At 41.0% G+C, this 25,490-nt stretch overlaps 1 protein-coding gene across 8 annotated transcripts in view; it reads right to left on the bottom strand.

Moving 5' to 3' along the window:
- Nucleotides 1–25,490, bottom strand: part of LOC134353612 (protein kinase C-binding protein NELL1-like) — a 1,036,586-nt gene that overhangs the window by 785,777 nt on the left and 225,319 nt on the right. For all 8 annotated transcript variants that reach the window (XM_063061731.1, XM_063061736.1, XM_063061735.1 and 5 more), the window contains exon 9: nt 22,424–22,526. In XM_063061731.1, the coding sequence (XP_062917801.1) occupies nt 22,424–22,526 (103 nt within the window). The remainder of the gene's footprint in view (nt 1–22,423; nt 22,527–25,490) is intronic.

Genomic DNA, 25,490 nt, shown 5'->3' with positions numbered 1-25,490 from the left:
GACTATTGCTCAAGTTACCCCAGCCCAGTTAGATTGAATTTACTAAAGTGGTTGGATGGGAGCAATGAAGAAAGTAGATTCAATCTGCTAAATTTTCATTTGCAATACATCATATTGTAAGTAACAGAGACACCTCGCTAATGGATGGGCATGTTACATTATGGAAGTGTTGCATGTGTACCACCCAATGTATCTTTGATGGTTAAATCCATAGTGAAACTGAACAAGCCCTCCTTTGTTGTGGGTAGTACATTGCATTGCATTGAAAACATTTGCACAGCAGGTAGTATTTCCAAAAGCCCCCACAGCCCTACCTCAAAGGCAAGCAGAAGTCACTTAATCACATACCTTCATTTCCAAAAACAGATTAGCAAAGCTTGTCCAAAAAGAGAAAGTTCTCCAGTTTCTTGCTGTGACATTTCTCAGACTGGCTGAAAATACACATTAAGCACCAAGACCCATATTCTAGATAAAATGAAGACAGTTTGTAAAATCCAGAACATCGTCTGGAACCTTGAACAGCACACATTAATGAATCAATGCCAGCACAATGAGCTGAACTGAAATCAGATATGACAATTGCCTAATAAATGGTGGGATTTCAGCTAAGGGGTAGGATAAAACTGCTGGATATTTGGAGGAATTTTAACCAGAAGCCAGTCTTAAATAGATAGACCTTTTTATTTTATTGTATTTAATTTAGAGATACAACGCAGCTCAGCAAGCCCCCCACCCTGGCCCAATAAGACACACCACCCATCTATTTACACTAGCCTAATCACGGGACAATTAACCTACTAACCGGCATGTCTTTGAACAGAGGGGGAGAACATACAAAATCCTTGCAGAGGGTGCTGGTATTGAACTCCAAACTCCAGGAACCCTGAGTTGGAATTGTATCACATTAACCACTACATTGCCATGGTGCAGCTTCCAGTGATCATACCAAAACAGGCTGTTGGCTGTTAGTCATCAGGCCAGGTATCACTGGAGGAAGTTAGTGTTTCTAATGACTTCATAGGAAGTCATTGCTCCTCATGTTATTTAAAAAAAAATCAAGATTCGGTTTCTGTCCCATGAGTGAGAGAATGCAGTTTAGACAAGTGCACAGGTATGTCACATTAATATATTCTTTGAAAACTTTTCAGATCAATTCCACCCGAATGGCATCAGGTGGATGGGATTTACTTAATCAATAAATTTCAGTGGTTGTACCAGTGAAAGTGTGGGCACGTGGCCAAGTGGTTAAGGCATTGGACTAGCGACCTGAAGGTCATGAGTTCGAGCCCCAGCTGAGGCAGTGTGTTGTGTCCTTGAGCAAGGCACTTCATCACACATTGCTCTGCGACGACACTGGTGCCAAGCTGTATGGCTCCTAATACCCTTCCCTTGGACAACATTGGTGTCATGGAGAGGGGAGACTTGCAGCATGGGCAACTGCTGGTCTTCCATACATCCTTGCCCAGGCCTGCGCCCTGGAGAGTGAAGACTTTCCAGGCGCAGATCAATGGTCTCGCAAGACTAACGGATGCCTTTGCTTTACCAGTGAAACTAAAACTGATGCAAGGGAGTTACACTGGAACCCAAGCCAATATTTATTCAGTCAACATCATGAAAATAGATTGATTAATACCCATCATGACAGAGAATATTCCACTTATTAGGTCCATATCGCAGCAGAACACTCCCACTGAAACCATTTCTCCTCTCCCTATCTCCCTGTAGGCCTTCAACCTATTCCCACTTTACAATAATCAGTGTGAATTTATAAAACTGGAACAGTACAATTAATCTACCAGCACATCTTTGGGAATTGGAAAAATCACCGTCGAATCCCAAAAGATCACATGGAGAATGTACAAACTCCACTAGGACAGCACCCAGATGAGTCTCTGGAGCAGTGAGACAGCAACAATTTGGCCAAGATGCCATACTGTTTGTGAAATCTTGCTGAAATGAAAATAGTTCCATTGAGTTTCCATATTGCAACCGTGACAAAATGTCAAACGATATAGCAGTAGCAGCAAGCACTATAGTGTGCTCTGAATGATACTTTAAAAAATGTATTATGTTATTACAATTCTCTCTTTTTTGACTGGAGTGAAGTTAGAAAAGGAGAATTGTTGGGGGTAGACCAAAATGGTCAATAGTAGCAGACCAAGAGCAGTTGTAAGGAAATCCCCTAATCACAGTTCACAACACAATATTAATGGAGCCTTTGTGGAGGATAATCAGAGATTTTTCAATTTCTGAGAATGTCCAGTAAGTTATTTGAAATTGTGATAAACTGTTAGAAACGCAAGGCAATGATCCACTGCAAATTTTCTCGGCAACATTAATGAGTAAATTTAATTAATGCTTTGTGCTCTGTGGTTATTTGAGATTGCAAATGGCGGATTCACAAATCTCAGTAAATCCCGTAGAGTTTATCCCCAGAAAACTAGTGAAGTTATTCAATCAGAGTCAATTTAAAAAGTACCAAGCTTGAAACTTATAAAAAGAAACATTCTAATAAACCAGTGTAAATTCAGTTATGATTATGAACATTTGGAGAGACATAATATGATTAGAAATAGTCAGCATGGCTTTGTCAAAGGCAGATCATGCCTTACAAGCATGATTGAATTTTTTGAGGATGTGACTAAACACATTGATGAAGGTAGAACAGTAGAGAAAGTGTATATGAATTTCAGCAAGGCATTTGATAAGGTACCCATACAAGGTTTAATGAGAAAGTAAGGAGGCATGGAATCCAAGGGGACATTACTTGTGAATCCAGAACTGGCTTGCCCACAGAAGGCAAAGTGTAGTTATAGACGGTCATATTCTGCATGGAGGTCGGTGACCAGTGGTGTGCCTCAGGGATCTGTTCTGGGACCCATTCTCTTTGTGATTTTTATAAATGACCTGGATGAGGAAGTGTAGGGATACGTTAGTAAATTTGCAGATGACACAAAGGTTGGGGATGTTGTGGATAGTGTGAAGGACTGTCAGAGGTTACAGCGGGACATCAATAGGATGCCAAAACTAGGCTGAGATGTGGCAGATGGAGTTCAACCCAGATAAGTGTGAGGTGGTTCATTTTGGTAGGTCAAATATGATGGCAGAATATAGTATCAATGGTAAGTCTCTTGGCAGTGTGGAGGGCACAGTTTTAAGGTGCATGGAAGTAGGTACAGAGGAGATGTCAGGGGTAAGTTTTTTTTACATAGAGAGTGGTGAGTGTGTGGAATGGGCTGCCGGTGACAGTGGTGGAGGCAGATATGAGAGGGTCTTTTAAGAGACTCCTGGATGGGTATATGGAGTTTAGAAAAATAGAGGGCTATGGGTAATCCAAGGTATTTTCTAAAGTAAGCACATGTTCCGCACAGTATTGTGGGCCGAAGGGCCAGTATTGTGGGCCGAAGGGCCTGTATTGTGCTGTAGGTTTTCTATGTTTCTATGTTTCTAAATTAATAACACTACTTCAAGAAAAATCTATTTAAAATTTCCTTTATATGTTAGCTTAACTTTTTGTTTTACACCTTTTATAATTTCAAGTTCTCTTTGAGATATAAAGTCATATTTCCATTGAATAATTTTGAGAGTATTCATTCACTATTAATTATTTTCAAATCAAACTGAGATCCAAAGTGAATTTCAATCATTTTTGATAAACAGATTGATATACAACAAAAGTACATAGTTATGGCAACATTGACTGCTCTCTTTCCCTTGTATCAGAAGGTCAAAGGTAAAAAGGTCACACTCAAGAAACTTAAAAGAACACATTTGTTTGAATGGGGCACTGCAGTGTGTCATAGCTAACGATTATCGTCAGCCAGTGTTACTAAACAAATTAGTTGATCATTACCACAATACAGTATACAGGAGTTTGGTGAACACATTAAAAGGTACTTTATTGGTTGAAACAAACTTTCAGGAGTCTTTTAAGGGACATGAAAGGTGATAAATATAATGAACAAAGAAAAACTTATAACTATTCATTTTTCAAACATCTCACCCCAGAATATTAGCACTAGAGTGCGTGCAGCAAAAATTAAACACAAAATTGCCTGAAAGACAGATGGATGTCAGGTTTTTGAATAAACATTTCTAGGATTTTGGAAGGGATTTCAAGGGTAGAGAGAAATATCCTCTGGCTTCTGGGGAATTGAAATTGACTGTGGAACCAGAGTCAGTAAATTCCAGATAAAAGTGTGGAGATATCTTATTAAAATGGCTGTAGAAGGATGGAGCTCTCTTATCACAAAGGGGAATAAGTGCCAGTTCAAATAATATTTTTTAATCCAAGGGAACTTCCTAGCTAAAATGATAGAAAGATGCAGAGCTAATGTGGCAGGATGAAGTTAAGATAGTCATATTCTCTCTGGAGGAAATAACTAAACCATTCCCAATTCCGTGTTCCTAAAATCTTGACTGGACTTAAGACAGCTGAACACAACAATATACATTCTCAGAAAGGATGGGAAATTCAAACATCAGCTTAGTGATCAACGATACTAGAGCCAAATTAATCTGGGAAAGTCAGAGCAAAGGTACAGAAACAGAGAAGTAGGCTTTCCATCACATCTGTCTCTCAAGGGAAACATTACACGCAGGACCCAACATATGCAGGCTAAAGCTTTCAGACAAATTTATTAACACAAAACTATTTACAGAAGCAAATGACCACACAAGGTACAATAAATATAAAAGACCTAGGAGTCCTCAAAGATTTCCTGTCATTTTCCTTCAGGTTAAAAGAGAACGTCCGAAATAAAATGCTTCTTCCACCATCTCCAGCACACATTTTGATAACGAAAACCACCTCCCACCAGAAGACTTATGCTTCAGTGAAGAATCTTTCTTTATTGCCGAATCTTAGTCGTATATATATATTTTCCTTTGTTGTCCTTTTGAGGAAGCAAAGTACAATTTTTAACAGTCAAAACAATGAAGAAAGGCACAATGGCTTGTGACAACCATATCTTCCCACCTACAGTTTTCACATTCAGCCGCCAACCTGTTTTGACATGTGGCAAGAATTGGAAAATCCACTTTCCTGTCTGCCATTAAACCAGCATGAATAAACATAAATTATTCTTGAAGCACATCCTGCAATATATTAATGAGAACACATTACAGGAATCTAAGCACCCCAGCACCTGTTGGCACCATAGTTCATGATAATTAAATGGCAGAAACCAATTCACATGCAGGTCAAAAAAGTACTGCAGCTGTGGAATCCTTAAGCAGCCACTTAATCTGGTTAATAACATGAAACTCATTTCAAAGCTGCTTTATCTTATATTCAGTCATTTACAGTGATCCAACCTAACAGAACAAAATTTGATTTTTATTACATTATTACTTTTCACTCATATGGTTTTAAAAGATGTATATACTATATAGGCAATACTGAGCTATGATACCAAGCTATGTAGTAAATGGTGCAAAGATTATTAAACATTAAGATATGGATTAATTAAGTAAATAAATTCAGAAGAACAGATTCATTTTAAAGTCATGTACACTGAAAAAGCAAACATAATACATGGATACAATGCCAAAGTCCAGGGGCTTTGGATGACTTTAGGGAGAAGAGGGCATTAATAATTCTTTACCTAAACAATATCGAGCTAACTTATAATTAGTACCTTGACCAAATACTGAAAAGAACTGGAGGCTATTTGCCTAAAACAAGTTGATTTTAAATTGATGTAATCTATTGATAGCCATAATGGGAACATTGCAAGAAATGCTGAGCATCAAATGTACAATGCCAGATGGAGAATGGTATGGAGAAGATGCAGTCTGAGACTTCACTTTTTAAGATTACAAATTCCATCACAAATAATAGGAAAACTGGGGGGAGGAGTTTTTATTTTGGTGGTGCATTTGCAGCCAAATTGGTGCACGAGGCGTCACGCAGGTTGAGGAGTGAGAAATTTTAAAAGGGAGGATTTCGGCTTTATTTGGCAGTGCAGATGCAATTCATTAGCAAGGGTAAATAAAAGCGAGGTAGGGACGAGCAGTGCTTCCATTGCTGGAGTGGACCAAGGCTACAGTGGAGAGGCTTTGGCTCAGCAGGCTTTGGCAAGAATATGAATGGGTGAGGTTCATATCCGGTGAGTTTTTTCTTCTTCATTCTTCGTTTTCAGTCTTCACCAGTTGGTGCACAGTAAGAGCAGTGAGAATGGTTCCAGGGACTGTGTGGTGTTGTGTGAGATGTGTAAATTCTGGGAGACCTCCAGTCTCCCAGACAGGCATAGCCGCACCAGGTGTACCAAGCTGAGCTCTTCAGAGAACGTTAAAGAACTGGGGCTGCAGCTCAATGACCTTTCGCTCATATGGGAGACTAAGGAGATCCCTGCAGCTCGCAAGTTGCAGGAGGCTGTCAGGAGAGGGAAGGGAAATAGGCAGCCAGCACAGAATGGCTGTGTAGCCATTCCCCTCAAGAATATGTGTACTATTTTGGACACCGCTGAGGGGGACGGCCTACCGGAGCTGGGGGGGGGGGGAAGGGGGGTTGGATGTTGCTGGTTGGAGGAGGCAAAGCAGCCAGCTCTCTGGCACTGAGTCTGCCGCTGTGGCTCAGAATGGAAGAGGAGAGAAGAAGATGGCAGTAGTGATAGGGGATTCCATAGTCAGAAGAGTAGACATGAGAACCTGTGGATATGTAGATGATCTGCTACCTCCCAGGTGCCAGGGTCAAGGATATCGCGGACTGAGTCCTTGACATTCTAAACGGGAGGTTAAGCAGCCAGAAGTCTTGGTACATTTTGGCAACAGTGACACAGATAAGAAAAGCGAGAAGGCACTGAAGGGAGAAATTTGGGAGTGAGGTAGAAAGCTGAAAAGCAGGACACTCAGGGTACTAATCTCTGGATTGCTGGCTGTGCCTTGCACCTGTGAGCACAAGAATAGGGTGATTTGGCAGATGAATGCTCGACTGACAAACTGGTGCAGGGGGCGGAGCTTCAGACTTCTGGATCATTGGGATCTCTCCTGAGGAAGGTATGACCTCTGCAAAAGGGACGGGTTACACCTGAACCCGAGGGGGGAGGGGGGAGGGAATATCCTTGTAGGCAGGTTGGCTAGAGCTGTTGGAGAAGGTTTAAACTGATTTGGCAGGGGGATGGAGTCCAGAATGATATTGCTGAGGATAGGACTGTTGCTTTAAAAGCAGAGGAAGTGTGCAATGAGACTATCAGGAAGGACTGGCAGATAATTGGGCAAAATTGTATTCAGTGGGATAAGTTAAAGTGTAAAAGAGGATCAAAATGGAAAAGGATGACAGATACAAGACTTAAGGTGTTATAATTGAAAGCACACAGTTTACAGAATAAGGTAGATGATCTTGTAGCACAGTTAGAGATGGGCAGGAATGACGTTGAGAGCATCACTGAGTCATGACTGGAAGAAAATTATAATTGGGAGCTTAACATCCAAGGATAAACATTGTATCAAAAGGGCAGGCAGGTAGGCAGATGGGGTGGTGTGGCTCTGTTAGATAAAAAATTAAATCAAATCCTTAGAAAGAGGTGACATAGGGTCGGAAGGTGTTCTGGGTGAGTTAAGAAACTACGATATATATATACACACACACACACACACACACACACCCCTACCTCTAAATAGTAGTCAAGATGTGGGCTAATATTACAATGGGAGATGGAAAGGCATGTCAAAAGGTCAAGTTATAGTAAGTCATGGGGGAATTTCAACAGGTAGGTAGATTGGGAAAGTCGGGTTGGTGCTGGATTCCAAGTGAGGGAATTTTTAGAAATAGCTTTAAGATGGCTTTTAGAGCAGTTGTGATTGAGCCCACTAGGGAATCAGCTATTCCGGACTGGGTGTTATATAATGAACCAGATTTGATTAGGGACCTTAAGGTAAAGGAACACAAGGAGTCAGTGATCAGAATGTGATGGAGTTCACCCTGTAATTTGAGAGGGAGAAGCTAAAGTCAGATATACCAGTATTATAGTCAAGCAAAGAGAATTAAAGAGGCATGAGAGAAGAGATAGCCAAAATTGATTAGAAGAAACACTAGCAGGGATGATGGCAGGATAGATATGCCCCAAAGTAGTAGTATTCTAAAGGCAGGATGACACTACTGTGGCTGACAAGGGATGTCAAAGCTAACATAAAAGCAAAAGAGAAGGCATAAGATAGAGCAAAAATTAGTAGGAAATTAGAGGACTGGGAAATTTTTCAAAACCAACAGAAGGCAACTAAAAAAGCCATAAGGGGGATAAAGATGAAATGTGAAGGTAAGCTAGCCAACAATATCAAAGAAGATACCATTTTTTTCCAGATATATCAAGAACAAAAGAAAGGCTAGAGTAGATGTTGAAGTGCTGGAAAATGATGCTGGAGAGGCACTAATGGGGGATGAGGAAAGAGCAGACAAACTGGATAATTATTTTGATTCAGTCTTCTCTGCAGAAGACACTAGCAGTATGCCAGACGTTTTAGAGTGTCAGGGGGAAGAAATGAGTGCAGTTGCTTTTACTAGGGAGAAGGTGCTTGGGAAACTGAAAAGTCTGACGATAGATACGTCACCTAGACCAGACGGACTCCACCCCAGGGTTCTGAAAGAATAGACTGTGGAAGCATTAGAAATTATCTTTCAAGAATCAATACACTCTGGCGTGGTTTTAGAGGGCTGGATAATTGAAAATGCCATTCCACTCTTCAAGAAGGGATGGAGGCACAAGAAAGGAAATTATAAGCTAGTTAGTCTGACCTCAGTGGTTGGGAAGATGGTGGAGTCAATTGTTAATGATGTGGTTTTGTTGTACTTGGAGACACATGACAAAATAGGCCAGTGTCAGCATGCTTTTCTGAAGGGAAAAGCTTGCCTGACAAAACTGTTGGAATTCTTTGAGTAAATAACCAGCAGGATAAACAAAGGAGTATCAGTGGATGCTATGTACTTGGATTTTCAGTAGGTCCTTGACAAGGTGCCACAGATGAGGTTTCTTAACAAGATAAGAGTTGATAGTGTTACAGAAAGATACTAGCATGGATAGAGCATAGGCTGGTTAAGTTTTCAGATGATATGAGGACAGGTGGTGGGGCAGATAGTGTTGCGGAAGCAGGGAGGCTGCAGAAGGACTTAACAGGATGAAAAGAATGGGCAAGGAAATTGCAGATGAAATATAGTGTCAGGAAGGTGTATGGTCATGGCATCTGGTAGAATGAATAAAAGCAAAGTCTATTTTCTAAACTTGGAGAAAATTCAAAAATCAGAAATGCAAAGCGACTTGGGAGTCCTTGTGCAGGATTCCTTAAACATACATTTGCAAGCTAAGCTAGTGGTGAAGAAAGCAAGTCATTTTAAGAGAACTAGAATATAAAAGCAAGGAAGTAATGCAGAGGCTTTATAAAGGCACTGGCAAGGCCTCACTTGGAGTATTGTCAGTAGTTGTGGGCTCTTTTCTTAGTGTCGGGCACGTGGCCAAGTGGTTAAGGCATTCGTCTAGTGGTCTGAAGGTCGATAGTTCGAGCCTCAGCTGTGGCAGCATGTTTGTGTCCTTGAGCAAGACATTTAACCACACATTGCTCTAGTGTCTGTGCGAGGAGTGGTGCCCCCACACAGACTTCCAATCTGCACCTTGTAAGGCATGAAAATGCCCGACGCAAGCCTCTCATGGTCTGAGTTGATGTTCCCTCCCTCCCCCTTTGTAAGAACAGAAGTATTGACATTGGAGAGGGTTCAGAGGGTATTTGTAAGAATGATTCCAGGAATGAAAGGCTTATCATATGAGGATCAATTAATGTCTGTAGGCCTTTAGTCACTGAAATTTAGAAGAACGAAGATGGATGTCATTGAAACTATCGAATGTTGAAAGGCCTGGATGGAGTGGATGTGGAAAGGATGTCACCTTTAATAGGGGAGTCTAGAACCAGAGGGCACAGCCTCAGAATAGACGGATGTCCATTTAGAATGGAGATGAGGAGGAATTTCTTTACCTAAAGGATGGTGAATCTGTAGAAATCATTGCCACAGGCAACTGTGCAAGCCAGGTCATCGGGTGTACTTAAGGCAGAGGTTGACAGGTTCTTGATGAGTCAGGGTGTGAAAGATTACAAGGAGAAGGCGGAAGAATGGGGTTGAGAGGGAAGTGGATCAGCAGATTAGACTCAATGGGCTAAATGGCCCAATTCTGCTCCTATATCTTATGGAATTACTATTCCATTCTCATACAAAGGCAAGGCCTAAATTTCAGTTAAGCATCTGTTGATCTTCCCACCAGCATTTATCTTTACATGTGTGGTTTTAATTTCCATCTAAAGCCAACTTTTCCATTTGATGTCAGCTTAAGGCTTACACTTTGCAAGCATGTTCAGATTTTCTATTGAAGTATTACAGACACCAAAATCGTCAATGTGTTATTTTTAAAAGCTTACCAAATTTCGAAAAGGCACAAGGCAATACAAGTAGCACGAGCACCTCTGCACTTTGCCCATCAAATAATTGTTTCAGAGATATCCATGGCATTACAAAAGTACATGCAAGTTCACCCTCAACACCAAATGATGAAGTACTCCACCCCTCCCAGACACAGACCCATACCTCTAAATTTAGAAGCCTAAGCACACACTTGGGACATGCAAATTGTCAGAAAATGAAGGTTATTCTCAAGCACAATAAAAATTAAGCAAAAATATAAAGACGAGGACGTCTCTAATTAGATTAGAAGACATCACCCTCAAAAATAGTATCCACATTTACAGACTTCTACCTGCAATACAAATTAACTATAAGAGAAAAATATATGATTTATCACACACAGGACAGAAGGCCGTGGAAACAAGGCAGGTAAATTGACCAAAGAATTAATTGAAAACAGTCTTTTGCACTTTTGGGACCATTGAAATGCTAGGTATGCAATCAAATTTGGCCACCATTAGTAAATGACATTGTGCACACCTCTCAGCTTCGATTGGGACTTTTTTATTTGATGGTTCACCTTAAAAGCTAAAGTAATTTTGTCAAAACCCATCACATGTTATATTTCTCACTGTCTTTTCAATCTAACAGGCTTGTTGAGCCAAACTGCCTGGAAATTCATTTGCATCAGTACTATTGAGTATGTTACAATTAGCCATCACATCGTACTCTGCCTCTGATATTCATTCCATTGAAGTTAACAGAATGAATTTTAGTATCAGTATAATGTGCTGATCCAATTATCTAAGACTTCTGTGAAGACAGCATCTAAGCAAACATTCTTTCATTGTTCTGTCCTACAAATACCAAATTGATCTGAGATCACAAATAGTAGCCCAAGACTACAGAAAATCATTACATGAAGCTTCTTTGGAGCTTCTAAATGCATTCAGTTGACCTCCATCAATGATTCACCCAATCTACTAAGTATCTATATCACAACTGGCTCCAGATATTTTGAAAACATCCAGTTTCAACCATGACAAGAGTAATAAACAAAACAACCAGTATTGCGGACTCTGGAAACAAATAACTGGTTAGCCAAATCACGCTGCTGGGTTGCCCTTTATTGTCAGATGAGGGAGAGTTGCATGGTAATGCTTCCTACACTGCCAAGATTTGTGTACGAATAAAGGGTTGTTAGACAAATTCCAGGAGGTAACCAGCACCCTCTTATTCCCACTTTGGTCACTTAACTGACAGAGAGGAAGGCAGAAAGATCACCAAGTTCAAAATGACACCAGATATACTTTGGTTTATGCTGGTAAAAGTGTCAAATCTTGCAATTTGAAAATCATGTGCTGATCTGAAGAGTTATATTTGTAACTGCATAAAAAAACTTGATACTTGATTAAGCTATGCATTCATTGAAAAACATCTCTAACAATGGAAGAACCCTTTTGTGAAGGTCCCTCAGTTTGTTGGCATCCCCCATGTTAAAGACTCTCAGATATTTTGATTCTTTTGACCTACCTGCTATAACTGTACTACCTGCTTTGAATCTGACTGGCATTGCTTTCAATTTACTTCCAATACTATTTTTAATATGGCTCATTATTTTAAAATACACTGTCTGATGATTTAGTTTTGCAGGAATAATAAAATCATTCCTATCAATTTTAAATATTGCAGACAATAAGATTTAACACTATGTAAATCTTAATTGGAAACCCTGGAACTTCTCTCTTTCCTGGGGACTGAAAGGTAGGTGTCAACAGATATATGTATGTATTTATTTGGCAATAGAGCGTGGAGTTGGTCCTTCCAACTCTTTGAGTCATGGCATCCCAACAAACCCTGACAAATCACATTAACTCTAACCTAATCACAAGACAAATTACAATGACCAACTAATCTACCCGCTATAGCTTTGGACTATGGGAGGAAACTAGAGGACCTGGAGAAAACCCTTGCGCTTCACGAGTACGGAGACTGCTTACAGAATGGCACCAGAATTGAACTCCATACTCCGGAACACCCTGAGCTGGAGTACCGTCCAATTGATCGCTACACCACCACTGTGCCCATATGCCAGCTATTATTCGAACTCTTCGAGTAAATGATCAAAGCATCATTGAACTTAATAAGTACATTGAGATGTACATTTCTGAAAAGAAAAGAGATTAATTGATTCAGTAGGAAGATGAAAGCAATTTATGCAGAAAATTATTTTGACAAAAGGTTTTTCTTCCCCTCCCCTCAGGAGTCAATGTTTCACAGTCTTGAACTTACTTTATTTTTTTGTGTTGCTCTGTTGAGCACTAAGGAATTTGATGGCTCTGGGCCTGTACTTATAACCATATAACAATTACAGCACGGAAAAGGCCACCTTGGCCCTTCTAGTCCGTGCCGAGCGCTTACTCTCACCTAGTCCCATCGACGCGCACTCAGCCCATAACCCTCCATTCCTTTCCTGTTCATATAGCTATCCAATTTAACTTTAAATGACAGCATCGGACCTGCCTCAACCACTTCTGCTGGAAGCTCGTTCCACACAGGTACTACACTCTGAGTAAAGAAGTTCCCCCTCATGTTACCCCTAAACTTTTGCACTTTAACTCTCAACTTATGTCCTCAAATTTAAGGCAGAGATTGATAGGTTCTTGATTGGACATGGCATCAAATGTTACGGGAAGAAGGCCGGGAACTGCGGTTGAGGAGGAGAGAAAAAGGATCAGCCATGATTGAATGGCAAAGCAGACTCGATGGGGCAGATGCTGCTGAAGTTTAGAAGAATGGGGGTGGGGCGAGGGGCAGGGGGAAGAATCTCATTGAAACCTATAGAATATTGAAAGGCTTAGATAGAATGGACACGAAGAGGATATTTGTTATAGTAGATGAGTCTAGAACCAGAGGGCACAGCATTAGAAAACAAGGACATCCCTTTAGAACAGAGATGGAAGGATTTCTTTTCCCAGAGGGTGGTGAATCTGTGGAATTCTTTGCCACAGACAGATGTGGATCTAAATCATCGGAAAGATTTAAAATAGAGGTTGATTGGTTCTTAATCAGTATGGACATCAAAGGTCAAGGAAAGAAGGCATGCCAATGAGAGTGAGAGGGGTAATGGATCAGCCATGATGAAATGGCAGAGCAGATGCAATAGGCCAAATGGCCTAATCCTGGTCCTATGTCTTCTGGTTTTAAGAACATGGTATTAATGATTGTTCAAGAAAATTTCCCCATTTTTAATTCCATCTTTCTTTCTTGAGTTGTTTAATTGAAAATGTTACAGAAGATGAAATACATGAATCGTCTTAGAACATGGATTTACAGTGCATCTGTTGAAAACAATCTTAACATGGGAAAATAATGATTTCCACAGCAGGGCTCTTTATGTTGAATCAGAAGCAACTATTTCCATGTAGGAAATTTTGAAGAAACAATAAGACCAAAAGGAGGATTCAGTTCTGTTCTAAATAACCTACAATTAAGATTTCAATTTAGAAAATGGAACCAAAGTTCTAATCTTTTACAAGTTCCAAAGACAGTAAAACATATAACAAATACCACAATGGCTTGTATTGCTGTAAGGCTGGATTACAGACAAAGTGCAGTTGTATCAGATTTAGGTGTTACATAATGACTTTGAGGGCAAGAAGAAACAATCAACGAAGGACATGACAATGCAAAGTCCTCTGGGTCACATTTTTTTAATACCTGTGCCATAGCTCTGAAAGCAGAACTGCAGAAAAATTTCATGGTAGTTAATGGACATAGGATTGATACAGCCATTCACATGAAAGCACATTCATTCAGAAGCTGATTCAATTCCTGTGCAGTTTCATTAAAATCGATAGATTTACAATAAAGGAGAGTTGAGTGGAAGGACAGAAGTTTATGATCTTCCTATAAAGTTCCATTTTGGTGCTCCCTCCTGCCTACTGCTAGATTCTTCAAAGTGATGTAGCCATCATCTTGCTCTCTAACTGCCCTCAATATATCCACAGAAGACAAAAGGAACACACAATGCTCAATGCATCAAATTCCTACCAGAAAATTGTACCATTGATATGATGGCAGTTTTTAATGTAAGCAATACATTTAATAATGAAAGTTGTGCATCTCAGCATGATATTGAAAATGCTGCTTATGAAAGTAACTAGATCTATAGGAAACATGCTGGGATGTTCCATCCTGTTACATTTACCTACTTCAATACTTAATTTTATCTACAGTTACCACTCTTTCAAATGGAGTGATCACACTAAATATTGTAGCTCATTTAAAGGGAATGGAGTATATAATGCAAAGAGATTGGCTATGTTACAATAAAATGCAATTGCTTCACACCAGTGGATATATTAAAATGGAATAAATCTACTTATGGGGTAGGGTACAGCATTTCCTTTGCTCTTAGAATGATGGCACTTGGAAAGCAATCATTTTATAGTTTTTTTTAATCTAATAAAACCACACAACAGATGGAACTTAGAAAGGAAATTAAAGTCAATTAACCCTTCTCTTCCCATATCCAACTGAGATCTTTATTATACAAAGCCAAAGGGATGTATTTTTTCTCAAGTTTAACTCAGTCAATTGGAACACCTTCTAGTGAGTCATTCAAATCTTGCTGCAATCGCACCCAACCCACAATGACATTCAACTATAAGTGATCATACTGCTATACCTACAGATGAGACCATGTGGGACAAAGGTCATTAGATCTCCATTCGACATCAGATTCCATGTTAAGGAGAAATTTAGTACTGTTAGTACTGTTGATTAAATATTTTTGTAGGATATGGTAGAAAAATTGTATAAATAGAGAGAAACACAACTCTTTGGAAGAGCCCTTCTGTTTCTGATTTTTATAAATGACTTGGATGAGGAAATGGAGGGATGTGTTAGTAAATTTGCTGATGACACAAAGGTTGGGGGTGTTGTGGATAGTGTGGATGACTGTCAAAGGTTACAGTGGGACATCGATAGGATGCAAAACTGGACTGAGAAGTGGCAGATGGAGTTCAACCCAGATAAGTGTGAGGTGGTTCATTTTGGTAGGTCAAATATGATGGCAGAATATAGTATTAATGGCAAGACTCTTGGCAGTGTGGAGGATCAGAGGGATCTTGAGGATCAAGTCCACAGGCCACTCAAAGCTGCTGTGCAGGTTGACTCTGTGGTTAAGAAGGCATAAGGTGCATTGGTCTTCATCAACCATGGGATTGAGTTCAAGAGCCGAGAGGTAATGTTGCAGCTATATAGAACTCTGGTCAGACCCCATTTGGAGTACTGTGCTCAGTTCTGGTCGCCTCACTACAGAAAGGATGTGGAAACTATAGAAAGGGTGAAGAGGAGATTTACAAGGATATTGCCTGGAATGGTGAGCATGCCTTATGGGAATAGGTTGAGTGAACTTGGCTTTTACTCCTTGGAGCGAAAGAGGATGAGAAGTGACCTGACAGAGGTGTATAAGACGATGAGAGGAATTGATCATGTGGATAGTCAGAGGCTTTTTCCCAGGGCTGAAATGGCTAACATGAGAGGTGCTTGGAAGTAGGTACAGAGGAGATGTCAGGGGTAAGTTTTTTTTTTTTTTTACACACAGAGTGGTGTATACGTGGAATGGGCTGCCGGCGATGGTGGTGGTGGAGGTGGATACAACAGGGTCTTTTAAGAGACTCCTGGATAGTTACATGGAGCGTAGAAAAATAGAGACTATGGGTAACCTGAGGTAATTTCTAAAGTAAGTTCTTGTTCGCACAGCTTTGTGGGCCAAAAGGCCTGTATTACGCAGTAGGTTTTCTATGTTTCTAAACAGCCACAATATATGGTCTCCTCTGTACGTGTTCACATATACAGGTGAAACTATAATTGCAAGTTTGTGAAAGTAGTTGATATATTTTGTATTGATCTAAGAACAGGGACTGCTTATGAACTCTGTTTCTGAGGTGGTATTTAAAGTTTGTGAAATTGAAAAAGGTTGATTGAAATAGATGAGTTAAGTTTATGTGGCATCGCCTTTTCCCAACCTCACAAATTTCCTCAAAGTCTGACTTTAAGGGATAAATGTGGCCCAGGAAAAGCAATCTTCTGGGCTCTATTTTTACTTAGTGAGGGCAGGTTGCCAAGTCCGCAATTGATTGATTGGATTTCTCCTTTCATCCTATCCAATATCAAGAAATTTCTTATTTCCAGTCTGTTGGAACGTTGCCAGATTTAATTATAATGTAAAGAAACAGCACAGTTACAGGCCCTTTCAGTCCAAAGAGCCCACACCCACCTGTCCAATTAACCTGCTAAACCCCGATGTGACGATGTGGGGTTCCTCCACCGGAGTAAACCCACACAGTCACGGGGAGAACATTCAAACTCCTTACAGACAGTGGTAGGCAGTGAGCCCGGGTGACTGACACAGTAAAGTGCTATGCAGACCTATACACTAACTTAATGCCCTTTTCAGATGTTTCATGAAAATCACAGCCACTGCCTCTAAACAAAAATCACCTGTTTTGCAGACGTGGCATTCGCTTGAATTTTAAACAGTAAAAAATTCATACTCTGCACAAGCATCTTCCCACCCTGTTTTATCACATCCTTCTGGCAAACACAATTTTTCTCATTCAGTTACATACCCTGCTTCCCTTTAAGCTCAACTACCCTGGGGCAATTATTGATTTTTCACTTCCTTTGGTCCATCTTGCTTTATTTGGTCAAAATCCTTGAACTAGTTCTCAGTGCTGCTGGAGGTTATGTAAATTAGTTTTCTAATTTGGGAGGAAACTAACCTACCAATCTATATTACTTAATCTCCTCTTTAACTGTATGTTAGTCCCTAGCAGTTTTAGTATCTATTCTAAAAGCATTTTGTCATATATTGTTAGAAATTTTTTCTTGACATTATTTTATATTTGTCTTTTACCCTAATTGTTAATCAACCTAATGTCTTGTTTTCTTGTGATATGGTATTCTCGCCTTTCTTCTAACTGCACAGCATCAGTAAATAGGAGTAGGAATAGGCTACTCGATCCCTCAGGCCTGCTGTCCATTCAGCGTAAACATATTTGATTTGTCCCAGGCCTTGTCTCCTGAGCCAGTTTTCCAGAGTCTTCAATTCCCTGATCCATCTAAAAGTCATCCCCTTCCTCTTTCAGTACTTCCAATGATGTCATGTCCACAGTCCCCAGGACAGAGAATGGTGGCGATTCATTTCCCCCTACAAGCTGATCCCAGACATCTCAGTTGTAACTGACCACCTGAAGGGACAAGAAGCAGCAGTGGAGAGGGAAGTAGACCATGGAGGAAAGGGAAGAAGGAACAGAACCAGAGGGAGGCGATGGGCAAATGAGAAGACAAGGAGTGAGAGGGTTACTAAAATGGGGAATGGTAAAAGACAGAAAGGTAGGGGGCAAACTGGAAGTTTAGAGAAATTGATGATCATGTCCTCAGGCATGGAATACGAGGTGTGGCTCCTCCAGCTTGAGTAAGGCCTCATCATGGCAGTGTTCTTTCTTCTTCAGCCCTTTACCTCTTCCATCTATCACCTCACACCTCCAGCTTGAGTAAGGCCTCATCATGGCAGTGTTCTTTCTTCTTCAGCCCTTTACCTCTTCCATCTATCACCTCCCAGCCTTTTACTTGATCTACACTCCCACACCTCCCCCACTCGCCCAAATCCCCTATCACCTGCCAGCTTGTGATCCCCTGCACCACCTTCTAATTCTGGCTTCTGTCCTTTCCTTTCTAGACAAAAGGTCTTGGCCTGAAAGGTCGACTGTTTATTCCCCTCCCTAAGCGGTACATGATCTTGAGTTCCTCGAGCACCTTGTGTGTGTTGCTCAAGATTGCCAGCATCTGTCAGGGTGCATGCATACAGGCAAGCACATGACACTACCTGTTGCACTAGTTGAAGCCTCCCATTAGAGCTGCTTTCTACTTCTGCTACCATCTCCAGAGTTATGAAGGTAGGAGTAACTCTATTTAATTTAACCCAGCCTGTAGCTTAATCCCAAATGCTGCTGTGATCTCTTTCTTGAAAATCCTATCCAATGAAGCTCAATGCCCTGATCCTATCAGCATTAAACTCTCCAACTGTCATTCACTTTCCCATCAGGTTTTCTTTATCTTTTGGGTGAGCCATCTTGCCACTTTCACAGCATGACCATTTCCTGTTCTCACAAGTTCCACCCATTCACTTCATGTACAACATGCCTTCATGCTTGTGGAATCTTCTCTCACTCAGTTACCTTACATTTGCTTGGTTAGCACGTCAGGTCAATATATACATCCATTATCATCTGCTGAATCTTGAAAACACCAGTATAAATAAGTGGGAATAATGAAAGACCATAGAACATAGAACAGTGCAGTATAGTACAGGCTCTTCGACCCACAATATTGTGCCGACCTTTTAACCTATTCCAAGGTCAATTTAATGCTTCCCTCCCACAAGGCCCTCCATTTTTCATTCATCCATATGCCTATCCAAGAGTTTCTCAAATGCCCCTAATGTATCTTCCTCTACCACCACCCTGGCAGCGTGTTCCACATACCTACCACACTTGGTATAAAAATCTTACCTCTGATCTTTCCACCTCATCTTTCCTGCAATCACCTTAAAATTATACCTTCTTGCTGGCTGTCCACTCCATCTATGCCTCTTATCATTTTATACTCCTCTATCAAGACACCCATTACTCCAAAGAGAAAAGTGCCAGCTCACTGAATCTTTCTTTATAAGGCATGCTTTCTAATCCAAGTGGTATCCTAGTAAATCTCTTCTCTACCTTCTCTAACGCTTCCACATCCTTCCTATAATGAGATGACCAGAACTGAACGCATTACTCCACGTGGTCTAACCAGAGTTTGATTGAACTGCTACATTACCTCACAGCTCTTGAAACCAATTCACTGACTAAAGGACAACACCTTCTTAACCCTATCAACTTGCCCAGCATCTTTGAGGGATCTTTAGATGTGGATTCCAGGAACCCTCTCTTCCTCACACTGCTAAGAATCCTGCCAGTAACCCTATACACTGTCTTCAAATTTGACCTCCTTCCAAGTGTACCACTCTTTCAACTCTATCTGACATTTCTCAGCCCAGCTCTGCATTCTTTAAGTGTTTTATTGTGAACTCCAACAACCTTCTACATTATCATCAACACCACCATCATGTTGATGTGCAGTCACACACATAGTAAATTTAGTGGTCAATATTTTTATAAGGTTCGGGTTGAAATAGGACCAACCCAGTATGACAGTGGAAAACTGTGTATGGAACCAGAGGGGATAGTGGAGGTACTTAATGAATACCTTGCTTAGTATTCACTACGGAAAAGGACTTGGCAATTGTAGGGATATCTTACAGCGGACTGAAAAGCTTGAGCATATAGCAATTAAGGAAGAGGATGTGCTGGAGCTTTTGGAAAGCATTAAGGTGGATAAGTCACAGGGACCGGAGGAGATGTACCTCAGGCTACTGTGGGAGGCGAGGGAGGAGATTGCTGATCCTCTGGCAATTACTTTGCATCATCAATGGGGACAGGAGAGGTTCCGGAGGATTAGAGAGTTACAGATGTTGTTCCCTTATTCGAGAAAGGGAGTAGATGTAGCCCAGGAAATTATAGACCAGTGAGTCTCTCTTCAGTGGTTGGTAAATTGATGGAAAAGATCCTGAGAGGCAGGATTTATGAACATTTGGAGAGACATAATATGATTAGGAATAGTCAGCATGGCTTTGTAAAAGGCAGGTCGTGCCGTGCGAGCCTGATTGAATTTTTTGAGGATGTGACTAAACACATTAATGAAGGTACAGCAGTAGATGTAGTGTATATGGATTTCAGCAAGGCATTTGATAAGGTACTCCATGCAAGGCTTATTGAGAAAGTAAGGAGGCATGGCATCCAAGGGGACTTTGCTTTGTGGATCCAGAATTGGCTTGACCGCAGAAGGCAAAGAGTGTTTGTAGACGTGTCATATTCTGCATGGAGGTTGGTGACCAGTGGCGTGCCTCAGGGATCTGTTCTGGGACCCCTTCTCTTCGTGAATTTTATAAATGACCTGGATGAGGATGTGGAAGGATAGGTTAGTAAATTTGCTGATGACACAAAGTTTGGGGGTGTTGTGGATAGTGTGGAGGGCTGTCAGAGTTTACAGCGGGACATCAGTAGGATACAAAACTAGGCTGAGGAGTGGCAGATGGAGTTCAACCCAGAAAAGTGTGAGGTGATTAATTTTGGTAGGTCAAATATGATGGCAGAATATAGTATTAATGGTAAAACTCTTGGCAGTGTGAAGGATCAGAGAGATCTTGGGGTCCGTGTCCATACCACACTCAGAGCTGCTGCGCAGGTTGACCCTGTGGTTAAGAAAGCATACAGTGCATTGGCCTTCATCAACCATGGGATTGAGTTCAAGAGCTGAGAGGTAATGTTGCAGCTATACAGGACCTTGGTCAGACCCCACTTGGAGTACTGTGCTTATTTCTGGTCACCTCACTGCAGGAAGAATGTGGAAACTATAGAAAGGGTGCAGAGGAGATTTACAAGGATGTTGCCTGGATTGGGAAGCATGCCTTATGAGAATAGGTTGAGTGAACTCAGTCTTTTCTCCTTAGAGTGACAGAGGATGAAACGTGACCTGATATAGGTGTATAAGATGATGAGAGGCATTGATCCTGTGGATAGTCAGAGGTTTTTTCCCAGGGCTGAAATGGTTAGCATGAGAGGGCACAGTTTTAAGGTCCTTGGAAGTAGGTACGGAGGAGATGTCAGGGTTAAGTTTTTTTACGCAGAGAGTGGTGTGTGCATGGAATGGGCTGCTGGTGATGGTGGTGGAGGTGGATACCACAGGGTCTTTTAAGAGACTCCTGGATAGGTACATGGAGCTTAAAAAAATAGAAGGCTATGGTTAACCCTAGGTAATTTCAAAAGTAAGTACATGTTTGGCACAGCATTGTGGGTTGAAGGGCCTGTATTGTGGTGTAGGTCTTCTATACTGCTACGAAATAATGATCTTAGTCACTTCAGTATATTGGGTAACTTGGAGAATGCTGCAGAAGCTATGGAGCATTACGGACAATCCTTCTCACCACCCTCCATGATATACTGGACAAACAGAGGAGACAGACTGATTCCACTGAGGTGTACCACTGAACGCCACAGGAGATCCTTTCTCTCTGTGGCTATAAAACTCTACAATTCCTCCTCCTTAGGTATACAAATATATGGTTTCATTGCACATCTGTATTTTACACTATGAATTTTTAATGCACATTTTCTATTTTCTTGTACTTCAACACTTATATCTTGTATTTTAAAGTAGATATTTCTGTCTGAACAACCTTACAACAATAATTTCCTTCCGGATAAATAAAGTTTTATCTTATCTGCCTGTGCCTCATACTGTACTTCAGAAATTCAACCGCTCAGATCAAGTGTACAATACAAATGCTGTTGCACACCCAGAACGGATGGCAAGGAGAATGCATGATCCTCAGAGATCCCAGGTGTATGGTTAGAGACCAACTTACAATCCATTACGAGCCTGCGAATTGACTGGATGCCTGTCCTTGGGTTGGCGGTCTGTCTCGGTGTATTTGAGTGGCTGACTTAGTGGGAGGGGGGAAAGGGTCGTGTTTTACTGATGCTTATGTGTTGGCTGTTGTGTTCTGCTTTGTGCTGCTGAACATCATGGACTGAATGTGTGGCACATTTGTGGGCTGCCCCTGTCACATCCTTAAGTGCTGGTTGTCAATGCAAATGATGCACTCCACTGTATGTTTTGATGTACATTAATAAGTGAATCTGAATTGAAGGCAAGGAGTAGGAGGGAAATTAAGATAATGCAAGAGCATAAGATCCATGTTCTATTCTATGCCCTGCAAAATTATCTCCATAGGCTTCAATGGAAGTCATGTGACCAATGTTGCTCAAATCTAACGATAATGTTATGTTCCAATTTTATTAGTTTGTTGTATAAACTGCAATGAAATGCACAAATTAAGAATTATGCCCCAGTAGTTTCTTTACTTACGTCGACATTCTTTGCAGCATTTGCCCGGTCTATATACTGGCCGAAAATCTGCAGGGCAGTTTAGAGGAGGGCATGATACTCGCCTGCACTCAATGGCTCCATTCTGAGTTAGAGAGAAGAGATACCCATGAGAAAATGGTAACAGTATTTAATGGTTCATGCAGTTTATCCAATGAGAATTACAAGCAAATTAAGACACGTGCCCTGCTGCTCCATGCTGGAGAAACATGAAGAATACCATAGATCTAATGGAAAACTGTTTCCACTGTAAATGTGTGGAAGGGATTGTTAGAAGTGGATCTTTGTTCGTCCAGCTCATCCCAGTGTTTCTCAAAATTGTTGGAATTACCAAACACCCGGAGCAGAGAGGTGAAAATGAATAATAGTCACTTTTATGTTGGGCCAAAGTGAACTCCAACAAGTCATCAGCAAAAGGTTTGACTCCTTATTTTGATAAAGGAAGCTATTCAGCCCATCAATTCCACACTCCCTCCCAGTGGAGCAATTCCTTTGATCCTGTTCTCCTTCTATTCCCCTCTCCTTATGCAAATTACTTTCTTTCACATGGCCATCAATCTCCATGGGGCGGGGAGGGAGGGAAATAATGTGATCACAACGAAGAAGATACAAGCTCCACACAGGCAGTACCTAAGGTCAGGGTCGAACCCTGGTCCCTGGGGTTGTGAAGCAGAACTCACAGTACTGTCCTGCCCACCTGATCTAAGCAGCAGAGAGAAATTCTAGCAGAGGAATGAAAAGATGAAGGTAAGCTTTAAGCAGTAGCACCACACGTGATTCATCATCATTATGTGCCGTGTTGTATGACATGGGTGATCATGGTCTTATGATCTTGGCAAATTTTTCTGTAGAAGTTGTTTACCATTGCCTTATTCTGAGCAACGTCTTTACAGGACGGGTGACCCCAGCCCCACCTACTCTCATGGCTTCACGTGACCCCGATTGGGGCTGGGGGGGGGGGTCTAAGCATGTGCTACATCTTACCCAAGGGTGACCTGATCGGCATGGTAGTGGAGGGAAGGAACGCCTTCCACCTCTTTCGGTAGAAACTTATCTCCACCCCACCACCCAAGCACGTGATTAGCATGCCAAAAAAAAACAAAGTGAAATCTACAATCCAGGCATTGGATCTTTAACTGTATCAAGTGGATATTTGGTTTACTGCAGTGATGAATCCCTCAGGATCTTGACAGCACATCCTAACTTGTGCACTTCAAATTCAATCAATCTTCTGGGTGTCTTGGTGGTTACCTTATTTCAAGTATAATCTTCGAACAATTAGCTTTTGATGTTGACAAGCATGAAGGAAGATAAAAGGCTTTCTTTGACACAAGATCAGACTCTCTTTCATATCAACCTCATGAAACCCCAGACAAAAAGGGATGTTGTAGGTGGTCAAACAACAGCACAATACTTAAATTAATGGACAAATATCACAATATATGTTTGAAGCTATAGCAGTGGGGAATTTAAATCCAATTAATTACTTAAGTTTTGAAATGTAAGCTAGTATTAATAATGGTGACCATGAAATTTAAAACCACTGTTAAAAAAATTAATTTGTTCACTCTGTTCCTCAGGAATATTCTTTGTTGAGTAATATTAATGACCTCACACTCAGTATCAGCAATATCGAGGAATTGATTGTGGACTTCAGGAAAGGGAAGTCAGGAAAACACACACTAGTCTTCATTGAGGGGTCAGCAGTAGAAAGGTTGAGCAACTTCAAGTTCCTGGGTGTTAACATCTCATGAGGATCTATTCTGGGCCAACGCATTGATGTCGTCATGAGGAAGTCACACTGGTGGGCATACTTCATTAGGAGTTTGAGGAGATCTGATATGTTACCAGAGACTCAAAAATTTCTTCAGATGTACTGTGGAGAGCATGTTGATAGCTGCATCACTGCCTAGTTTGAAGACTCCATAAGTGCAGGATCAAAAGAGGCTGCAGAAGTTAACCATCTCCACCATGGGGGAAAGCCTTCCTACTATCAAGGAAATCTTTAAAAGCAGTGCCTCAGGAAGGCAGCATCCGTCATTAAGGATGCTCACCATCCGCGACATACCTTCTTCTCATGACTACCATTAGGGGAAGATACAGAAGCCTGAATACCCAACACTGAACTCTTTTGGAACAGCTCTTCCCCTGAGGGATCAGTTTTCTGAATGGTTCATGAATTCCTGAACACTAACTTGTACTTTGTACTTGTCTGTCACTTAAGAGTAATTTTTTTATATCTTGCACTGTACTGCTACCACAAAACAACAGATTTCAAGACATATGTCAGTGATAATAAACCTGATTCTAATTCAGCCTACCCTACCCTGGCTGCTGCACCTGTGAATCAGACACTTGGCTGCTAAATGTATTCTGAAATAGCCAACATGTCACTGGGCACAGGGGCAATCAAGGGTTCACAATAAATTCAAAACATGCCAGCCGTGCCATACCAGATAATAGAAGCAGGTAATGCTGGAAATACTCAACAGGTAAGGCAGCGTCTGTGAAGTGAAATACAAAATTTAACAGGCTGGAATGTGCACCACTCAGCCGATGTCTTTGGCTTGACTCTGCATTATTCCATCAGTTTTACACACTCCAGTCAAAGCCGTACAGTCACAACTATTCCCCATTGTAGCACTCCACAAGTAATCTTGAGTACATACTGTACCTCATGAACCTTTAGTTTGAGAGTGTCATGGGGCAGAAGTGAGTAATGGTTCTATTACTAAGGAGAAGGTGCTTTATAAGATGAAAGATCAGAAGGTAGATAAATCACCTGGACTAGATGGACTATACTCCCAGGCTCTGAATGAGGTAGCCGAAGATTGAGTAGGCATTAGTACTGATCTTTTAAGAATCACTCAATTCTGGAAAGATTCCAGAGGACTGGAAAATTACAAATGTTACTCCAGGCTTTAAGAAGGAGGGAGGCAGAAGAAAGGAAATTATACCCCAGTTAACCTGATTTCAGTGGTGGGAAAGATGTTGGAGTCCATTATTAAGGATGAGTTTGAGGTAATGGGAGGTGCATGATAAAATAGGC

This window comes from Mobula hypostoma, chromosome 11 (assembly GCF_963921235.1).
Source record: "Mobula hypostoma chromosome 11, sMobHyp1.1, whole genome shotgun sequence".
Lineage (NCBI taxonomy): Eukaryota > Metazoa > Chordata > Chondrichthyes > Myliobatiformes > Myliobatidae > Mobula > Mobula hypostoma.
This window is presented reverse-complemented; position numbering and strand designations above follow the sequence as displayed.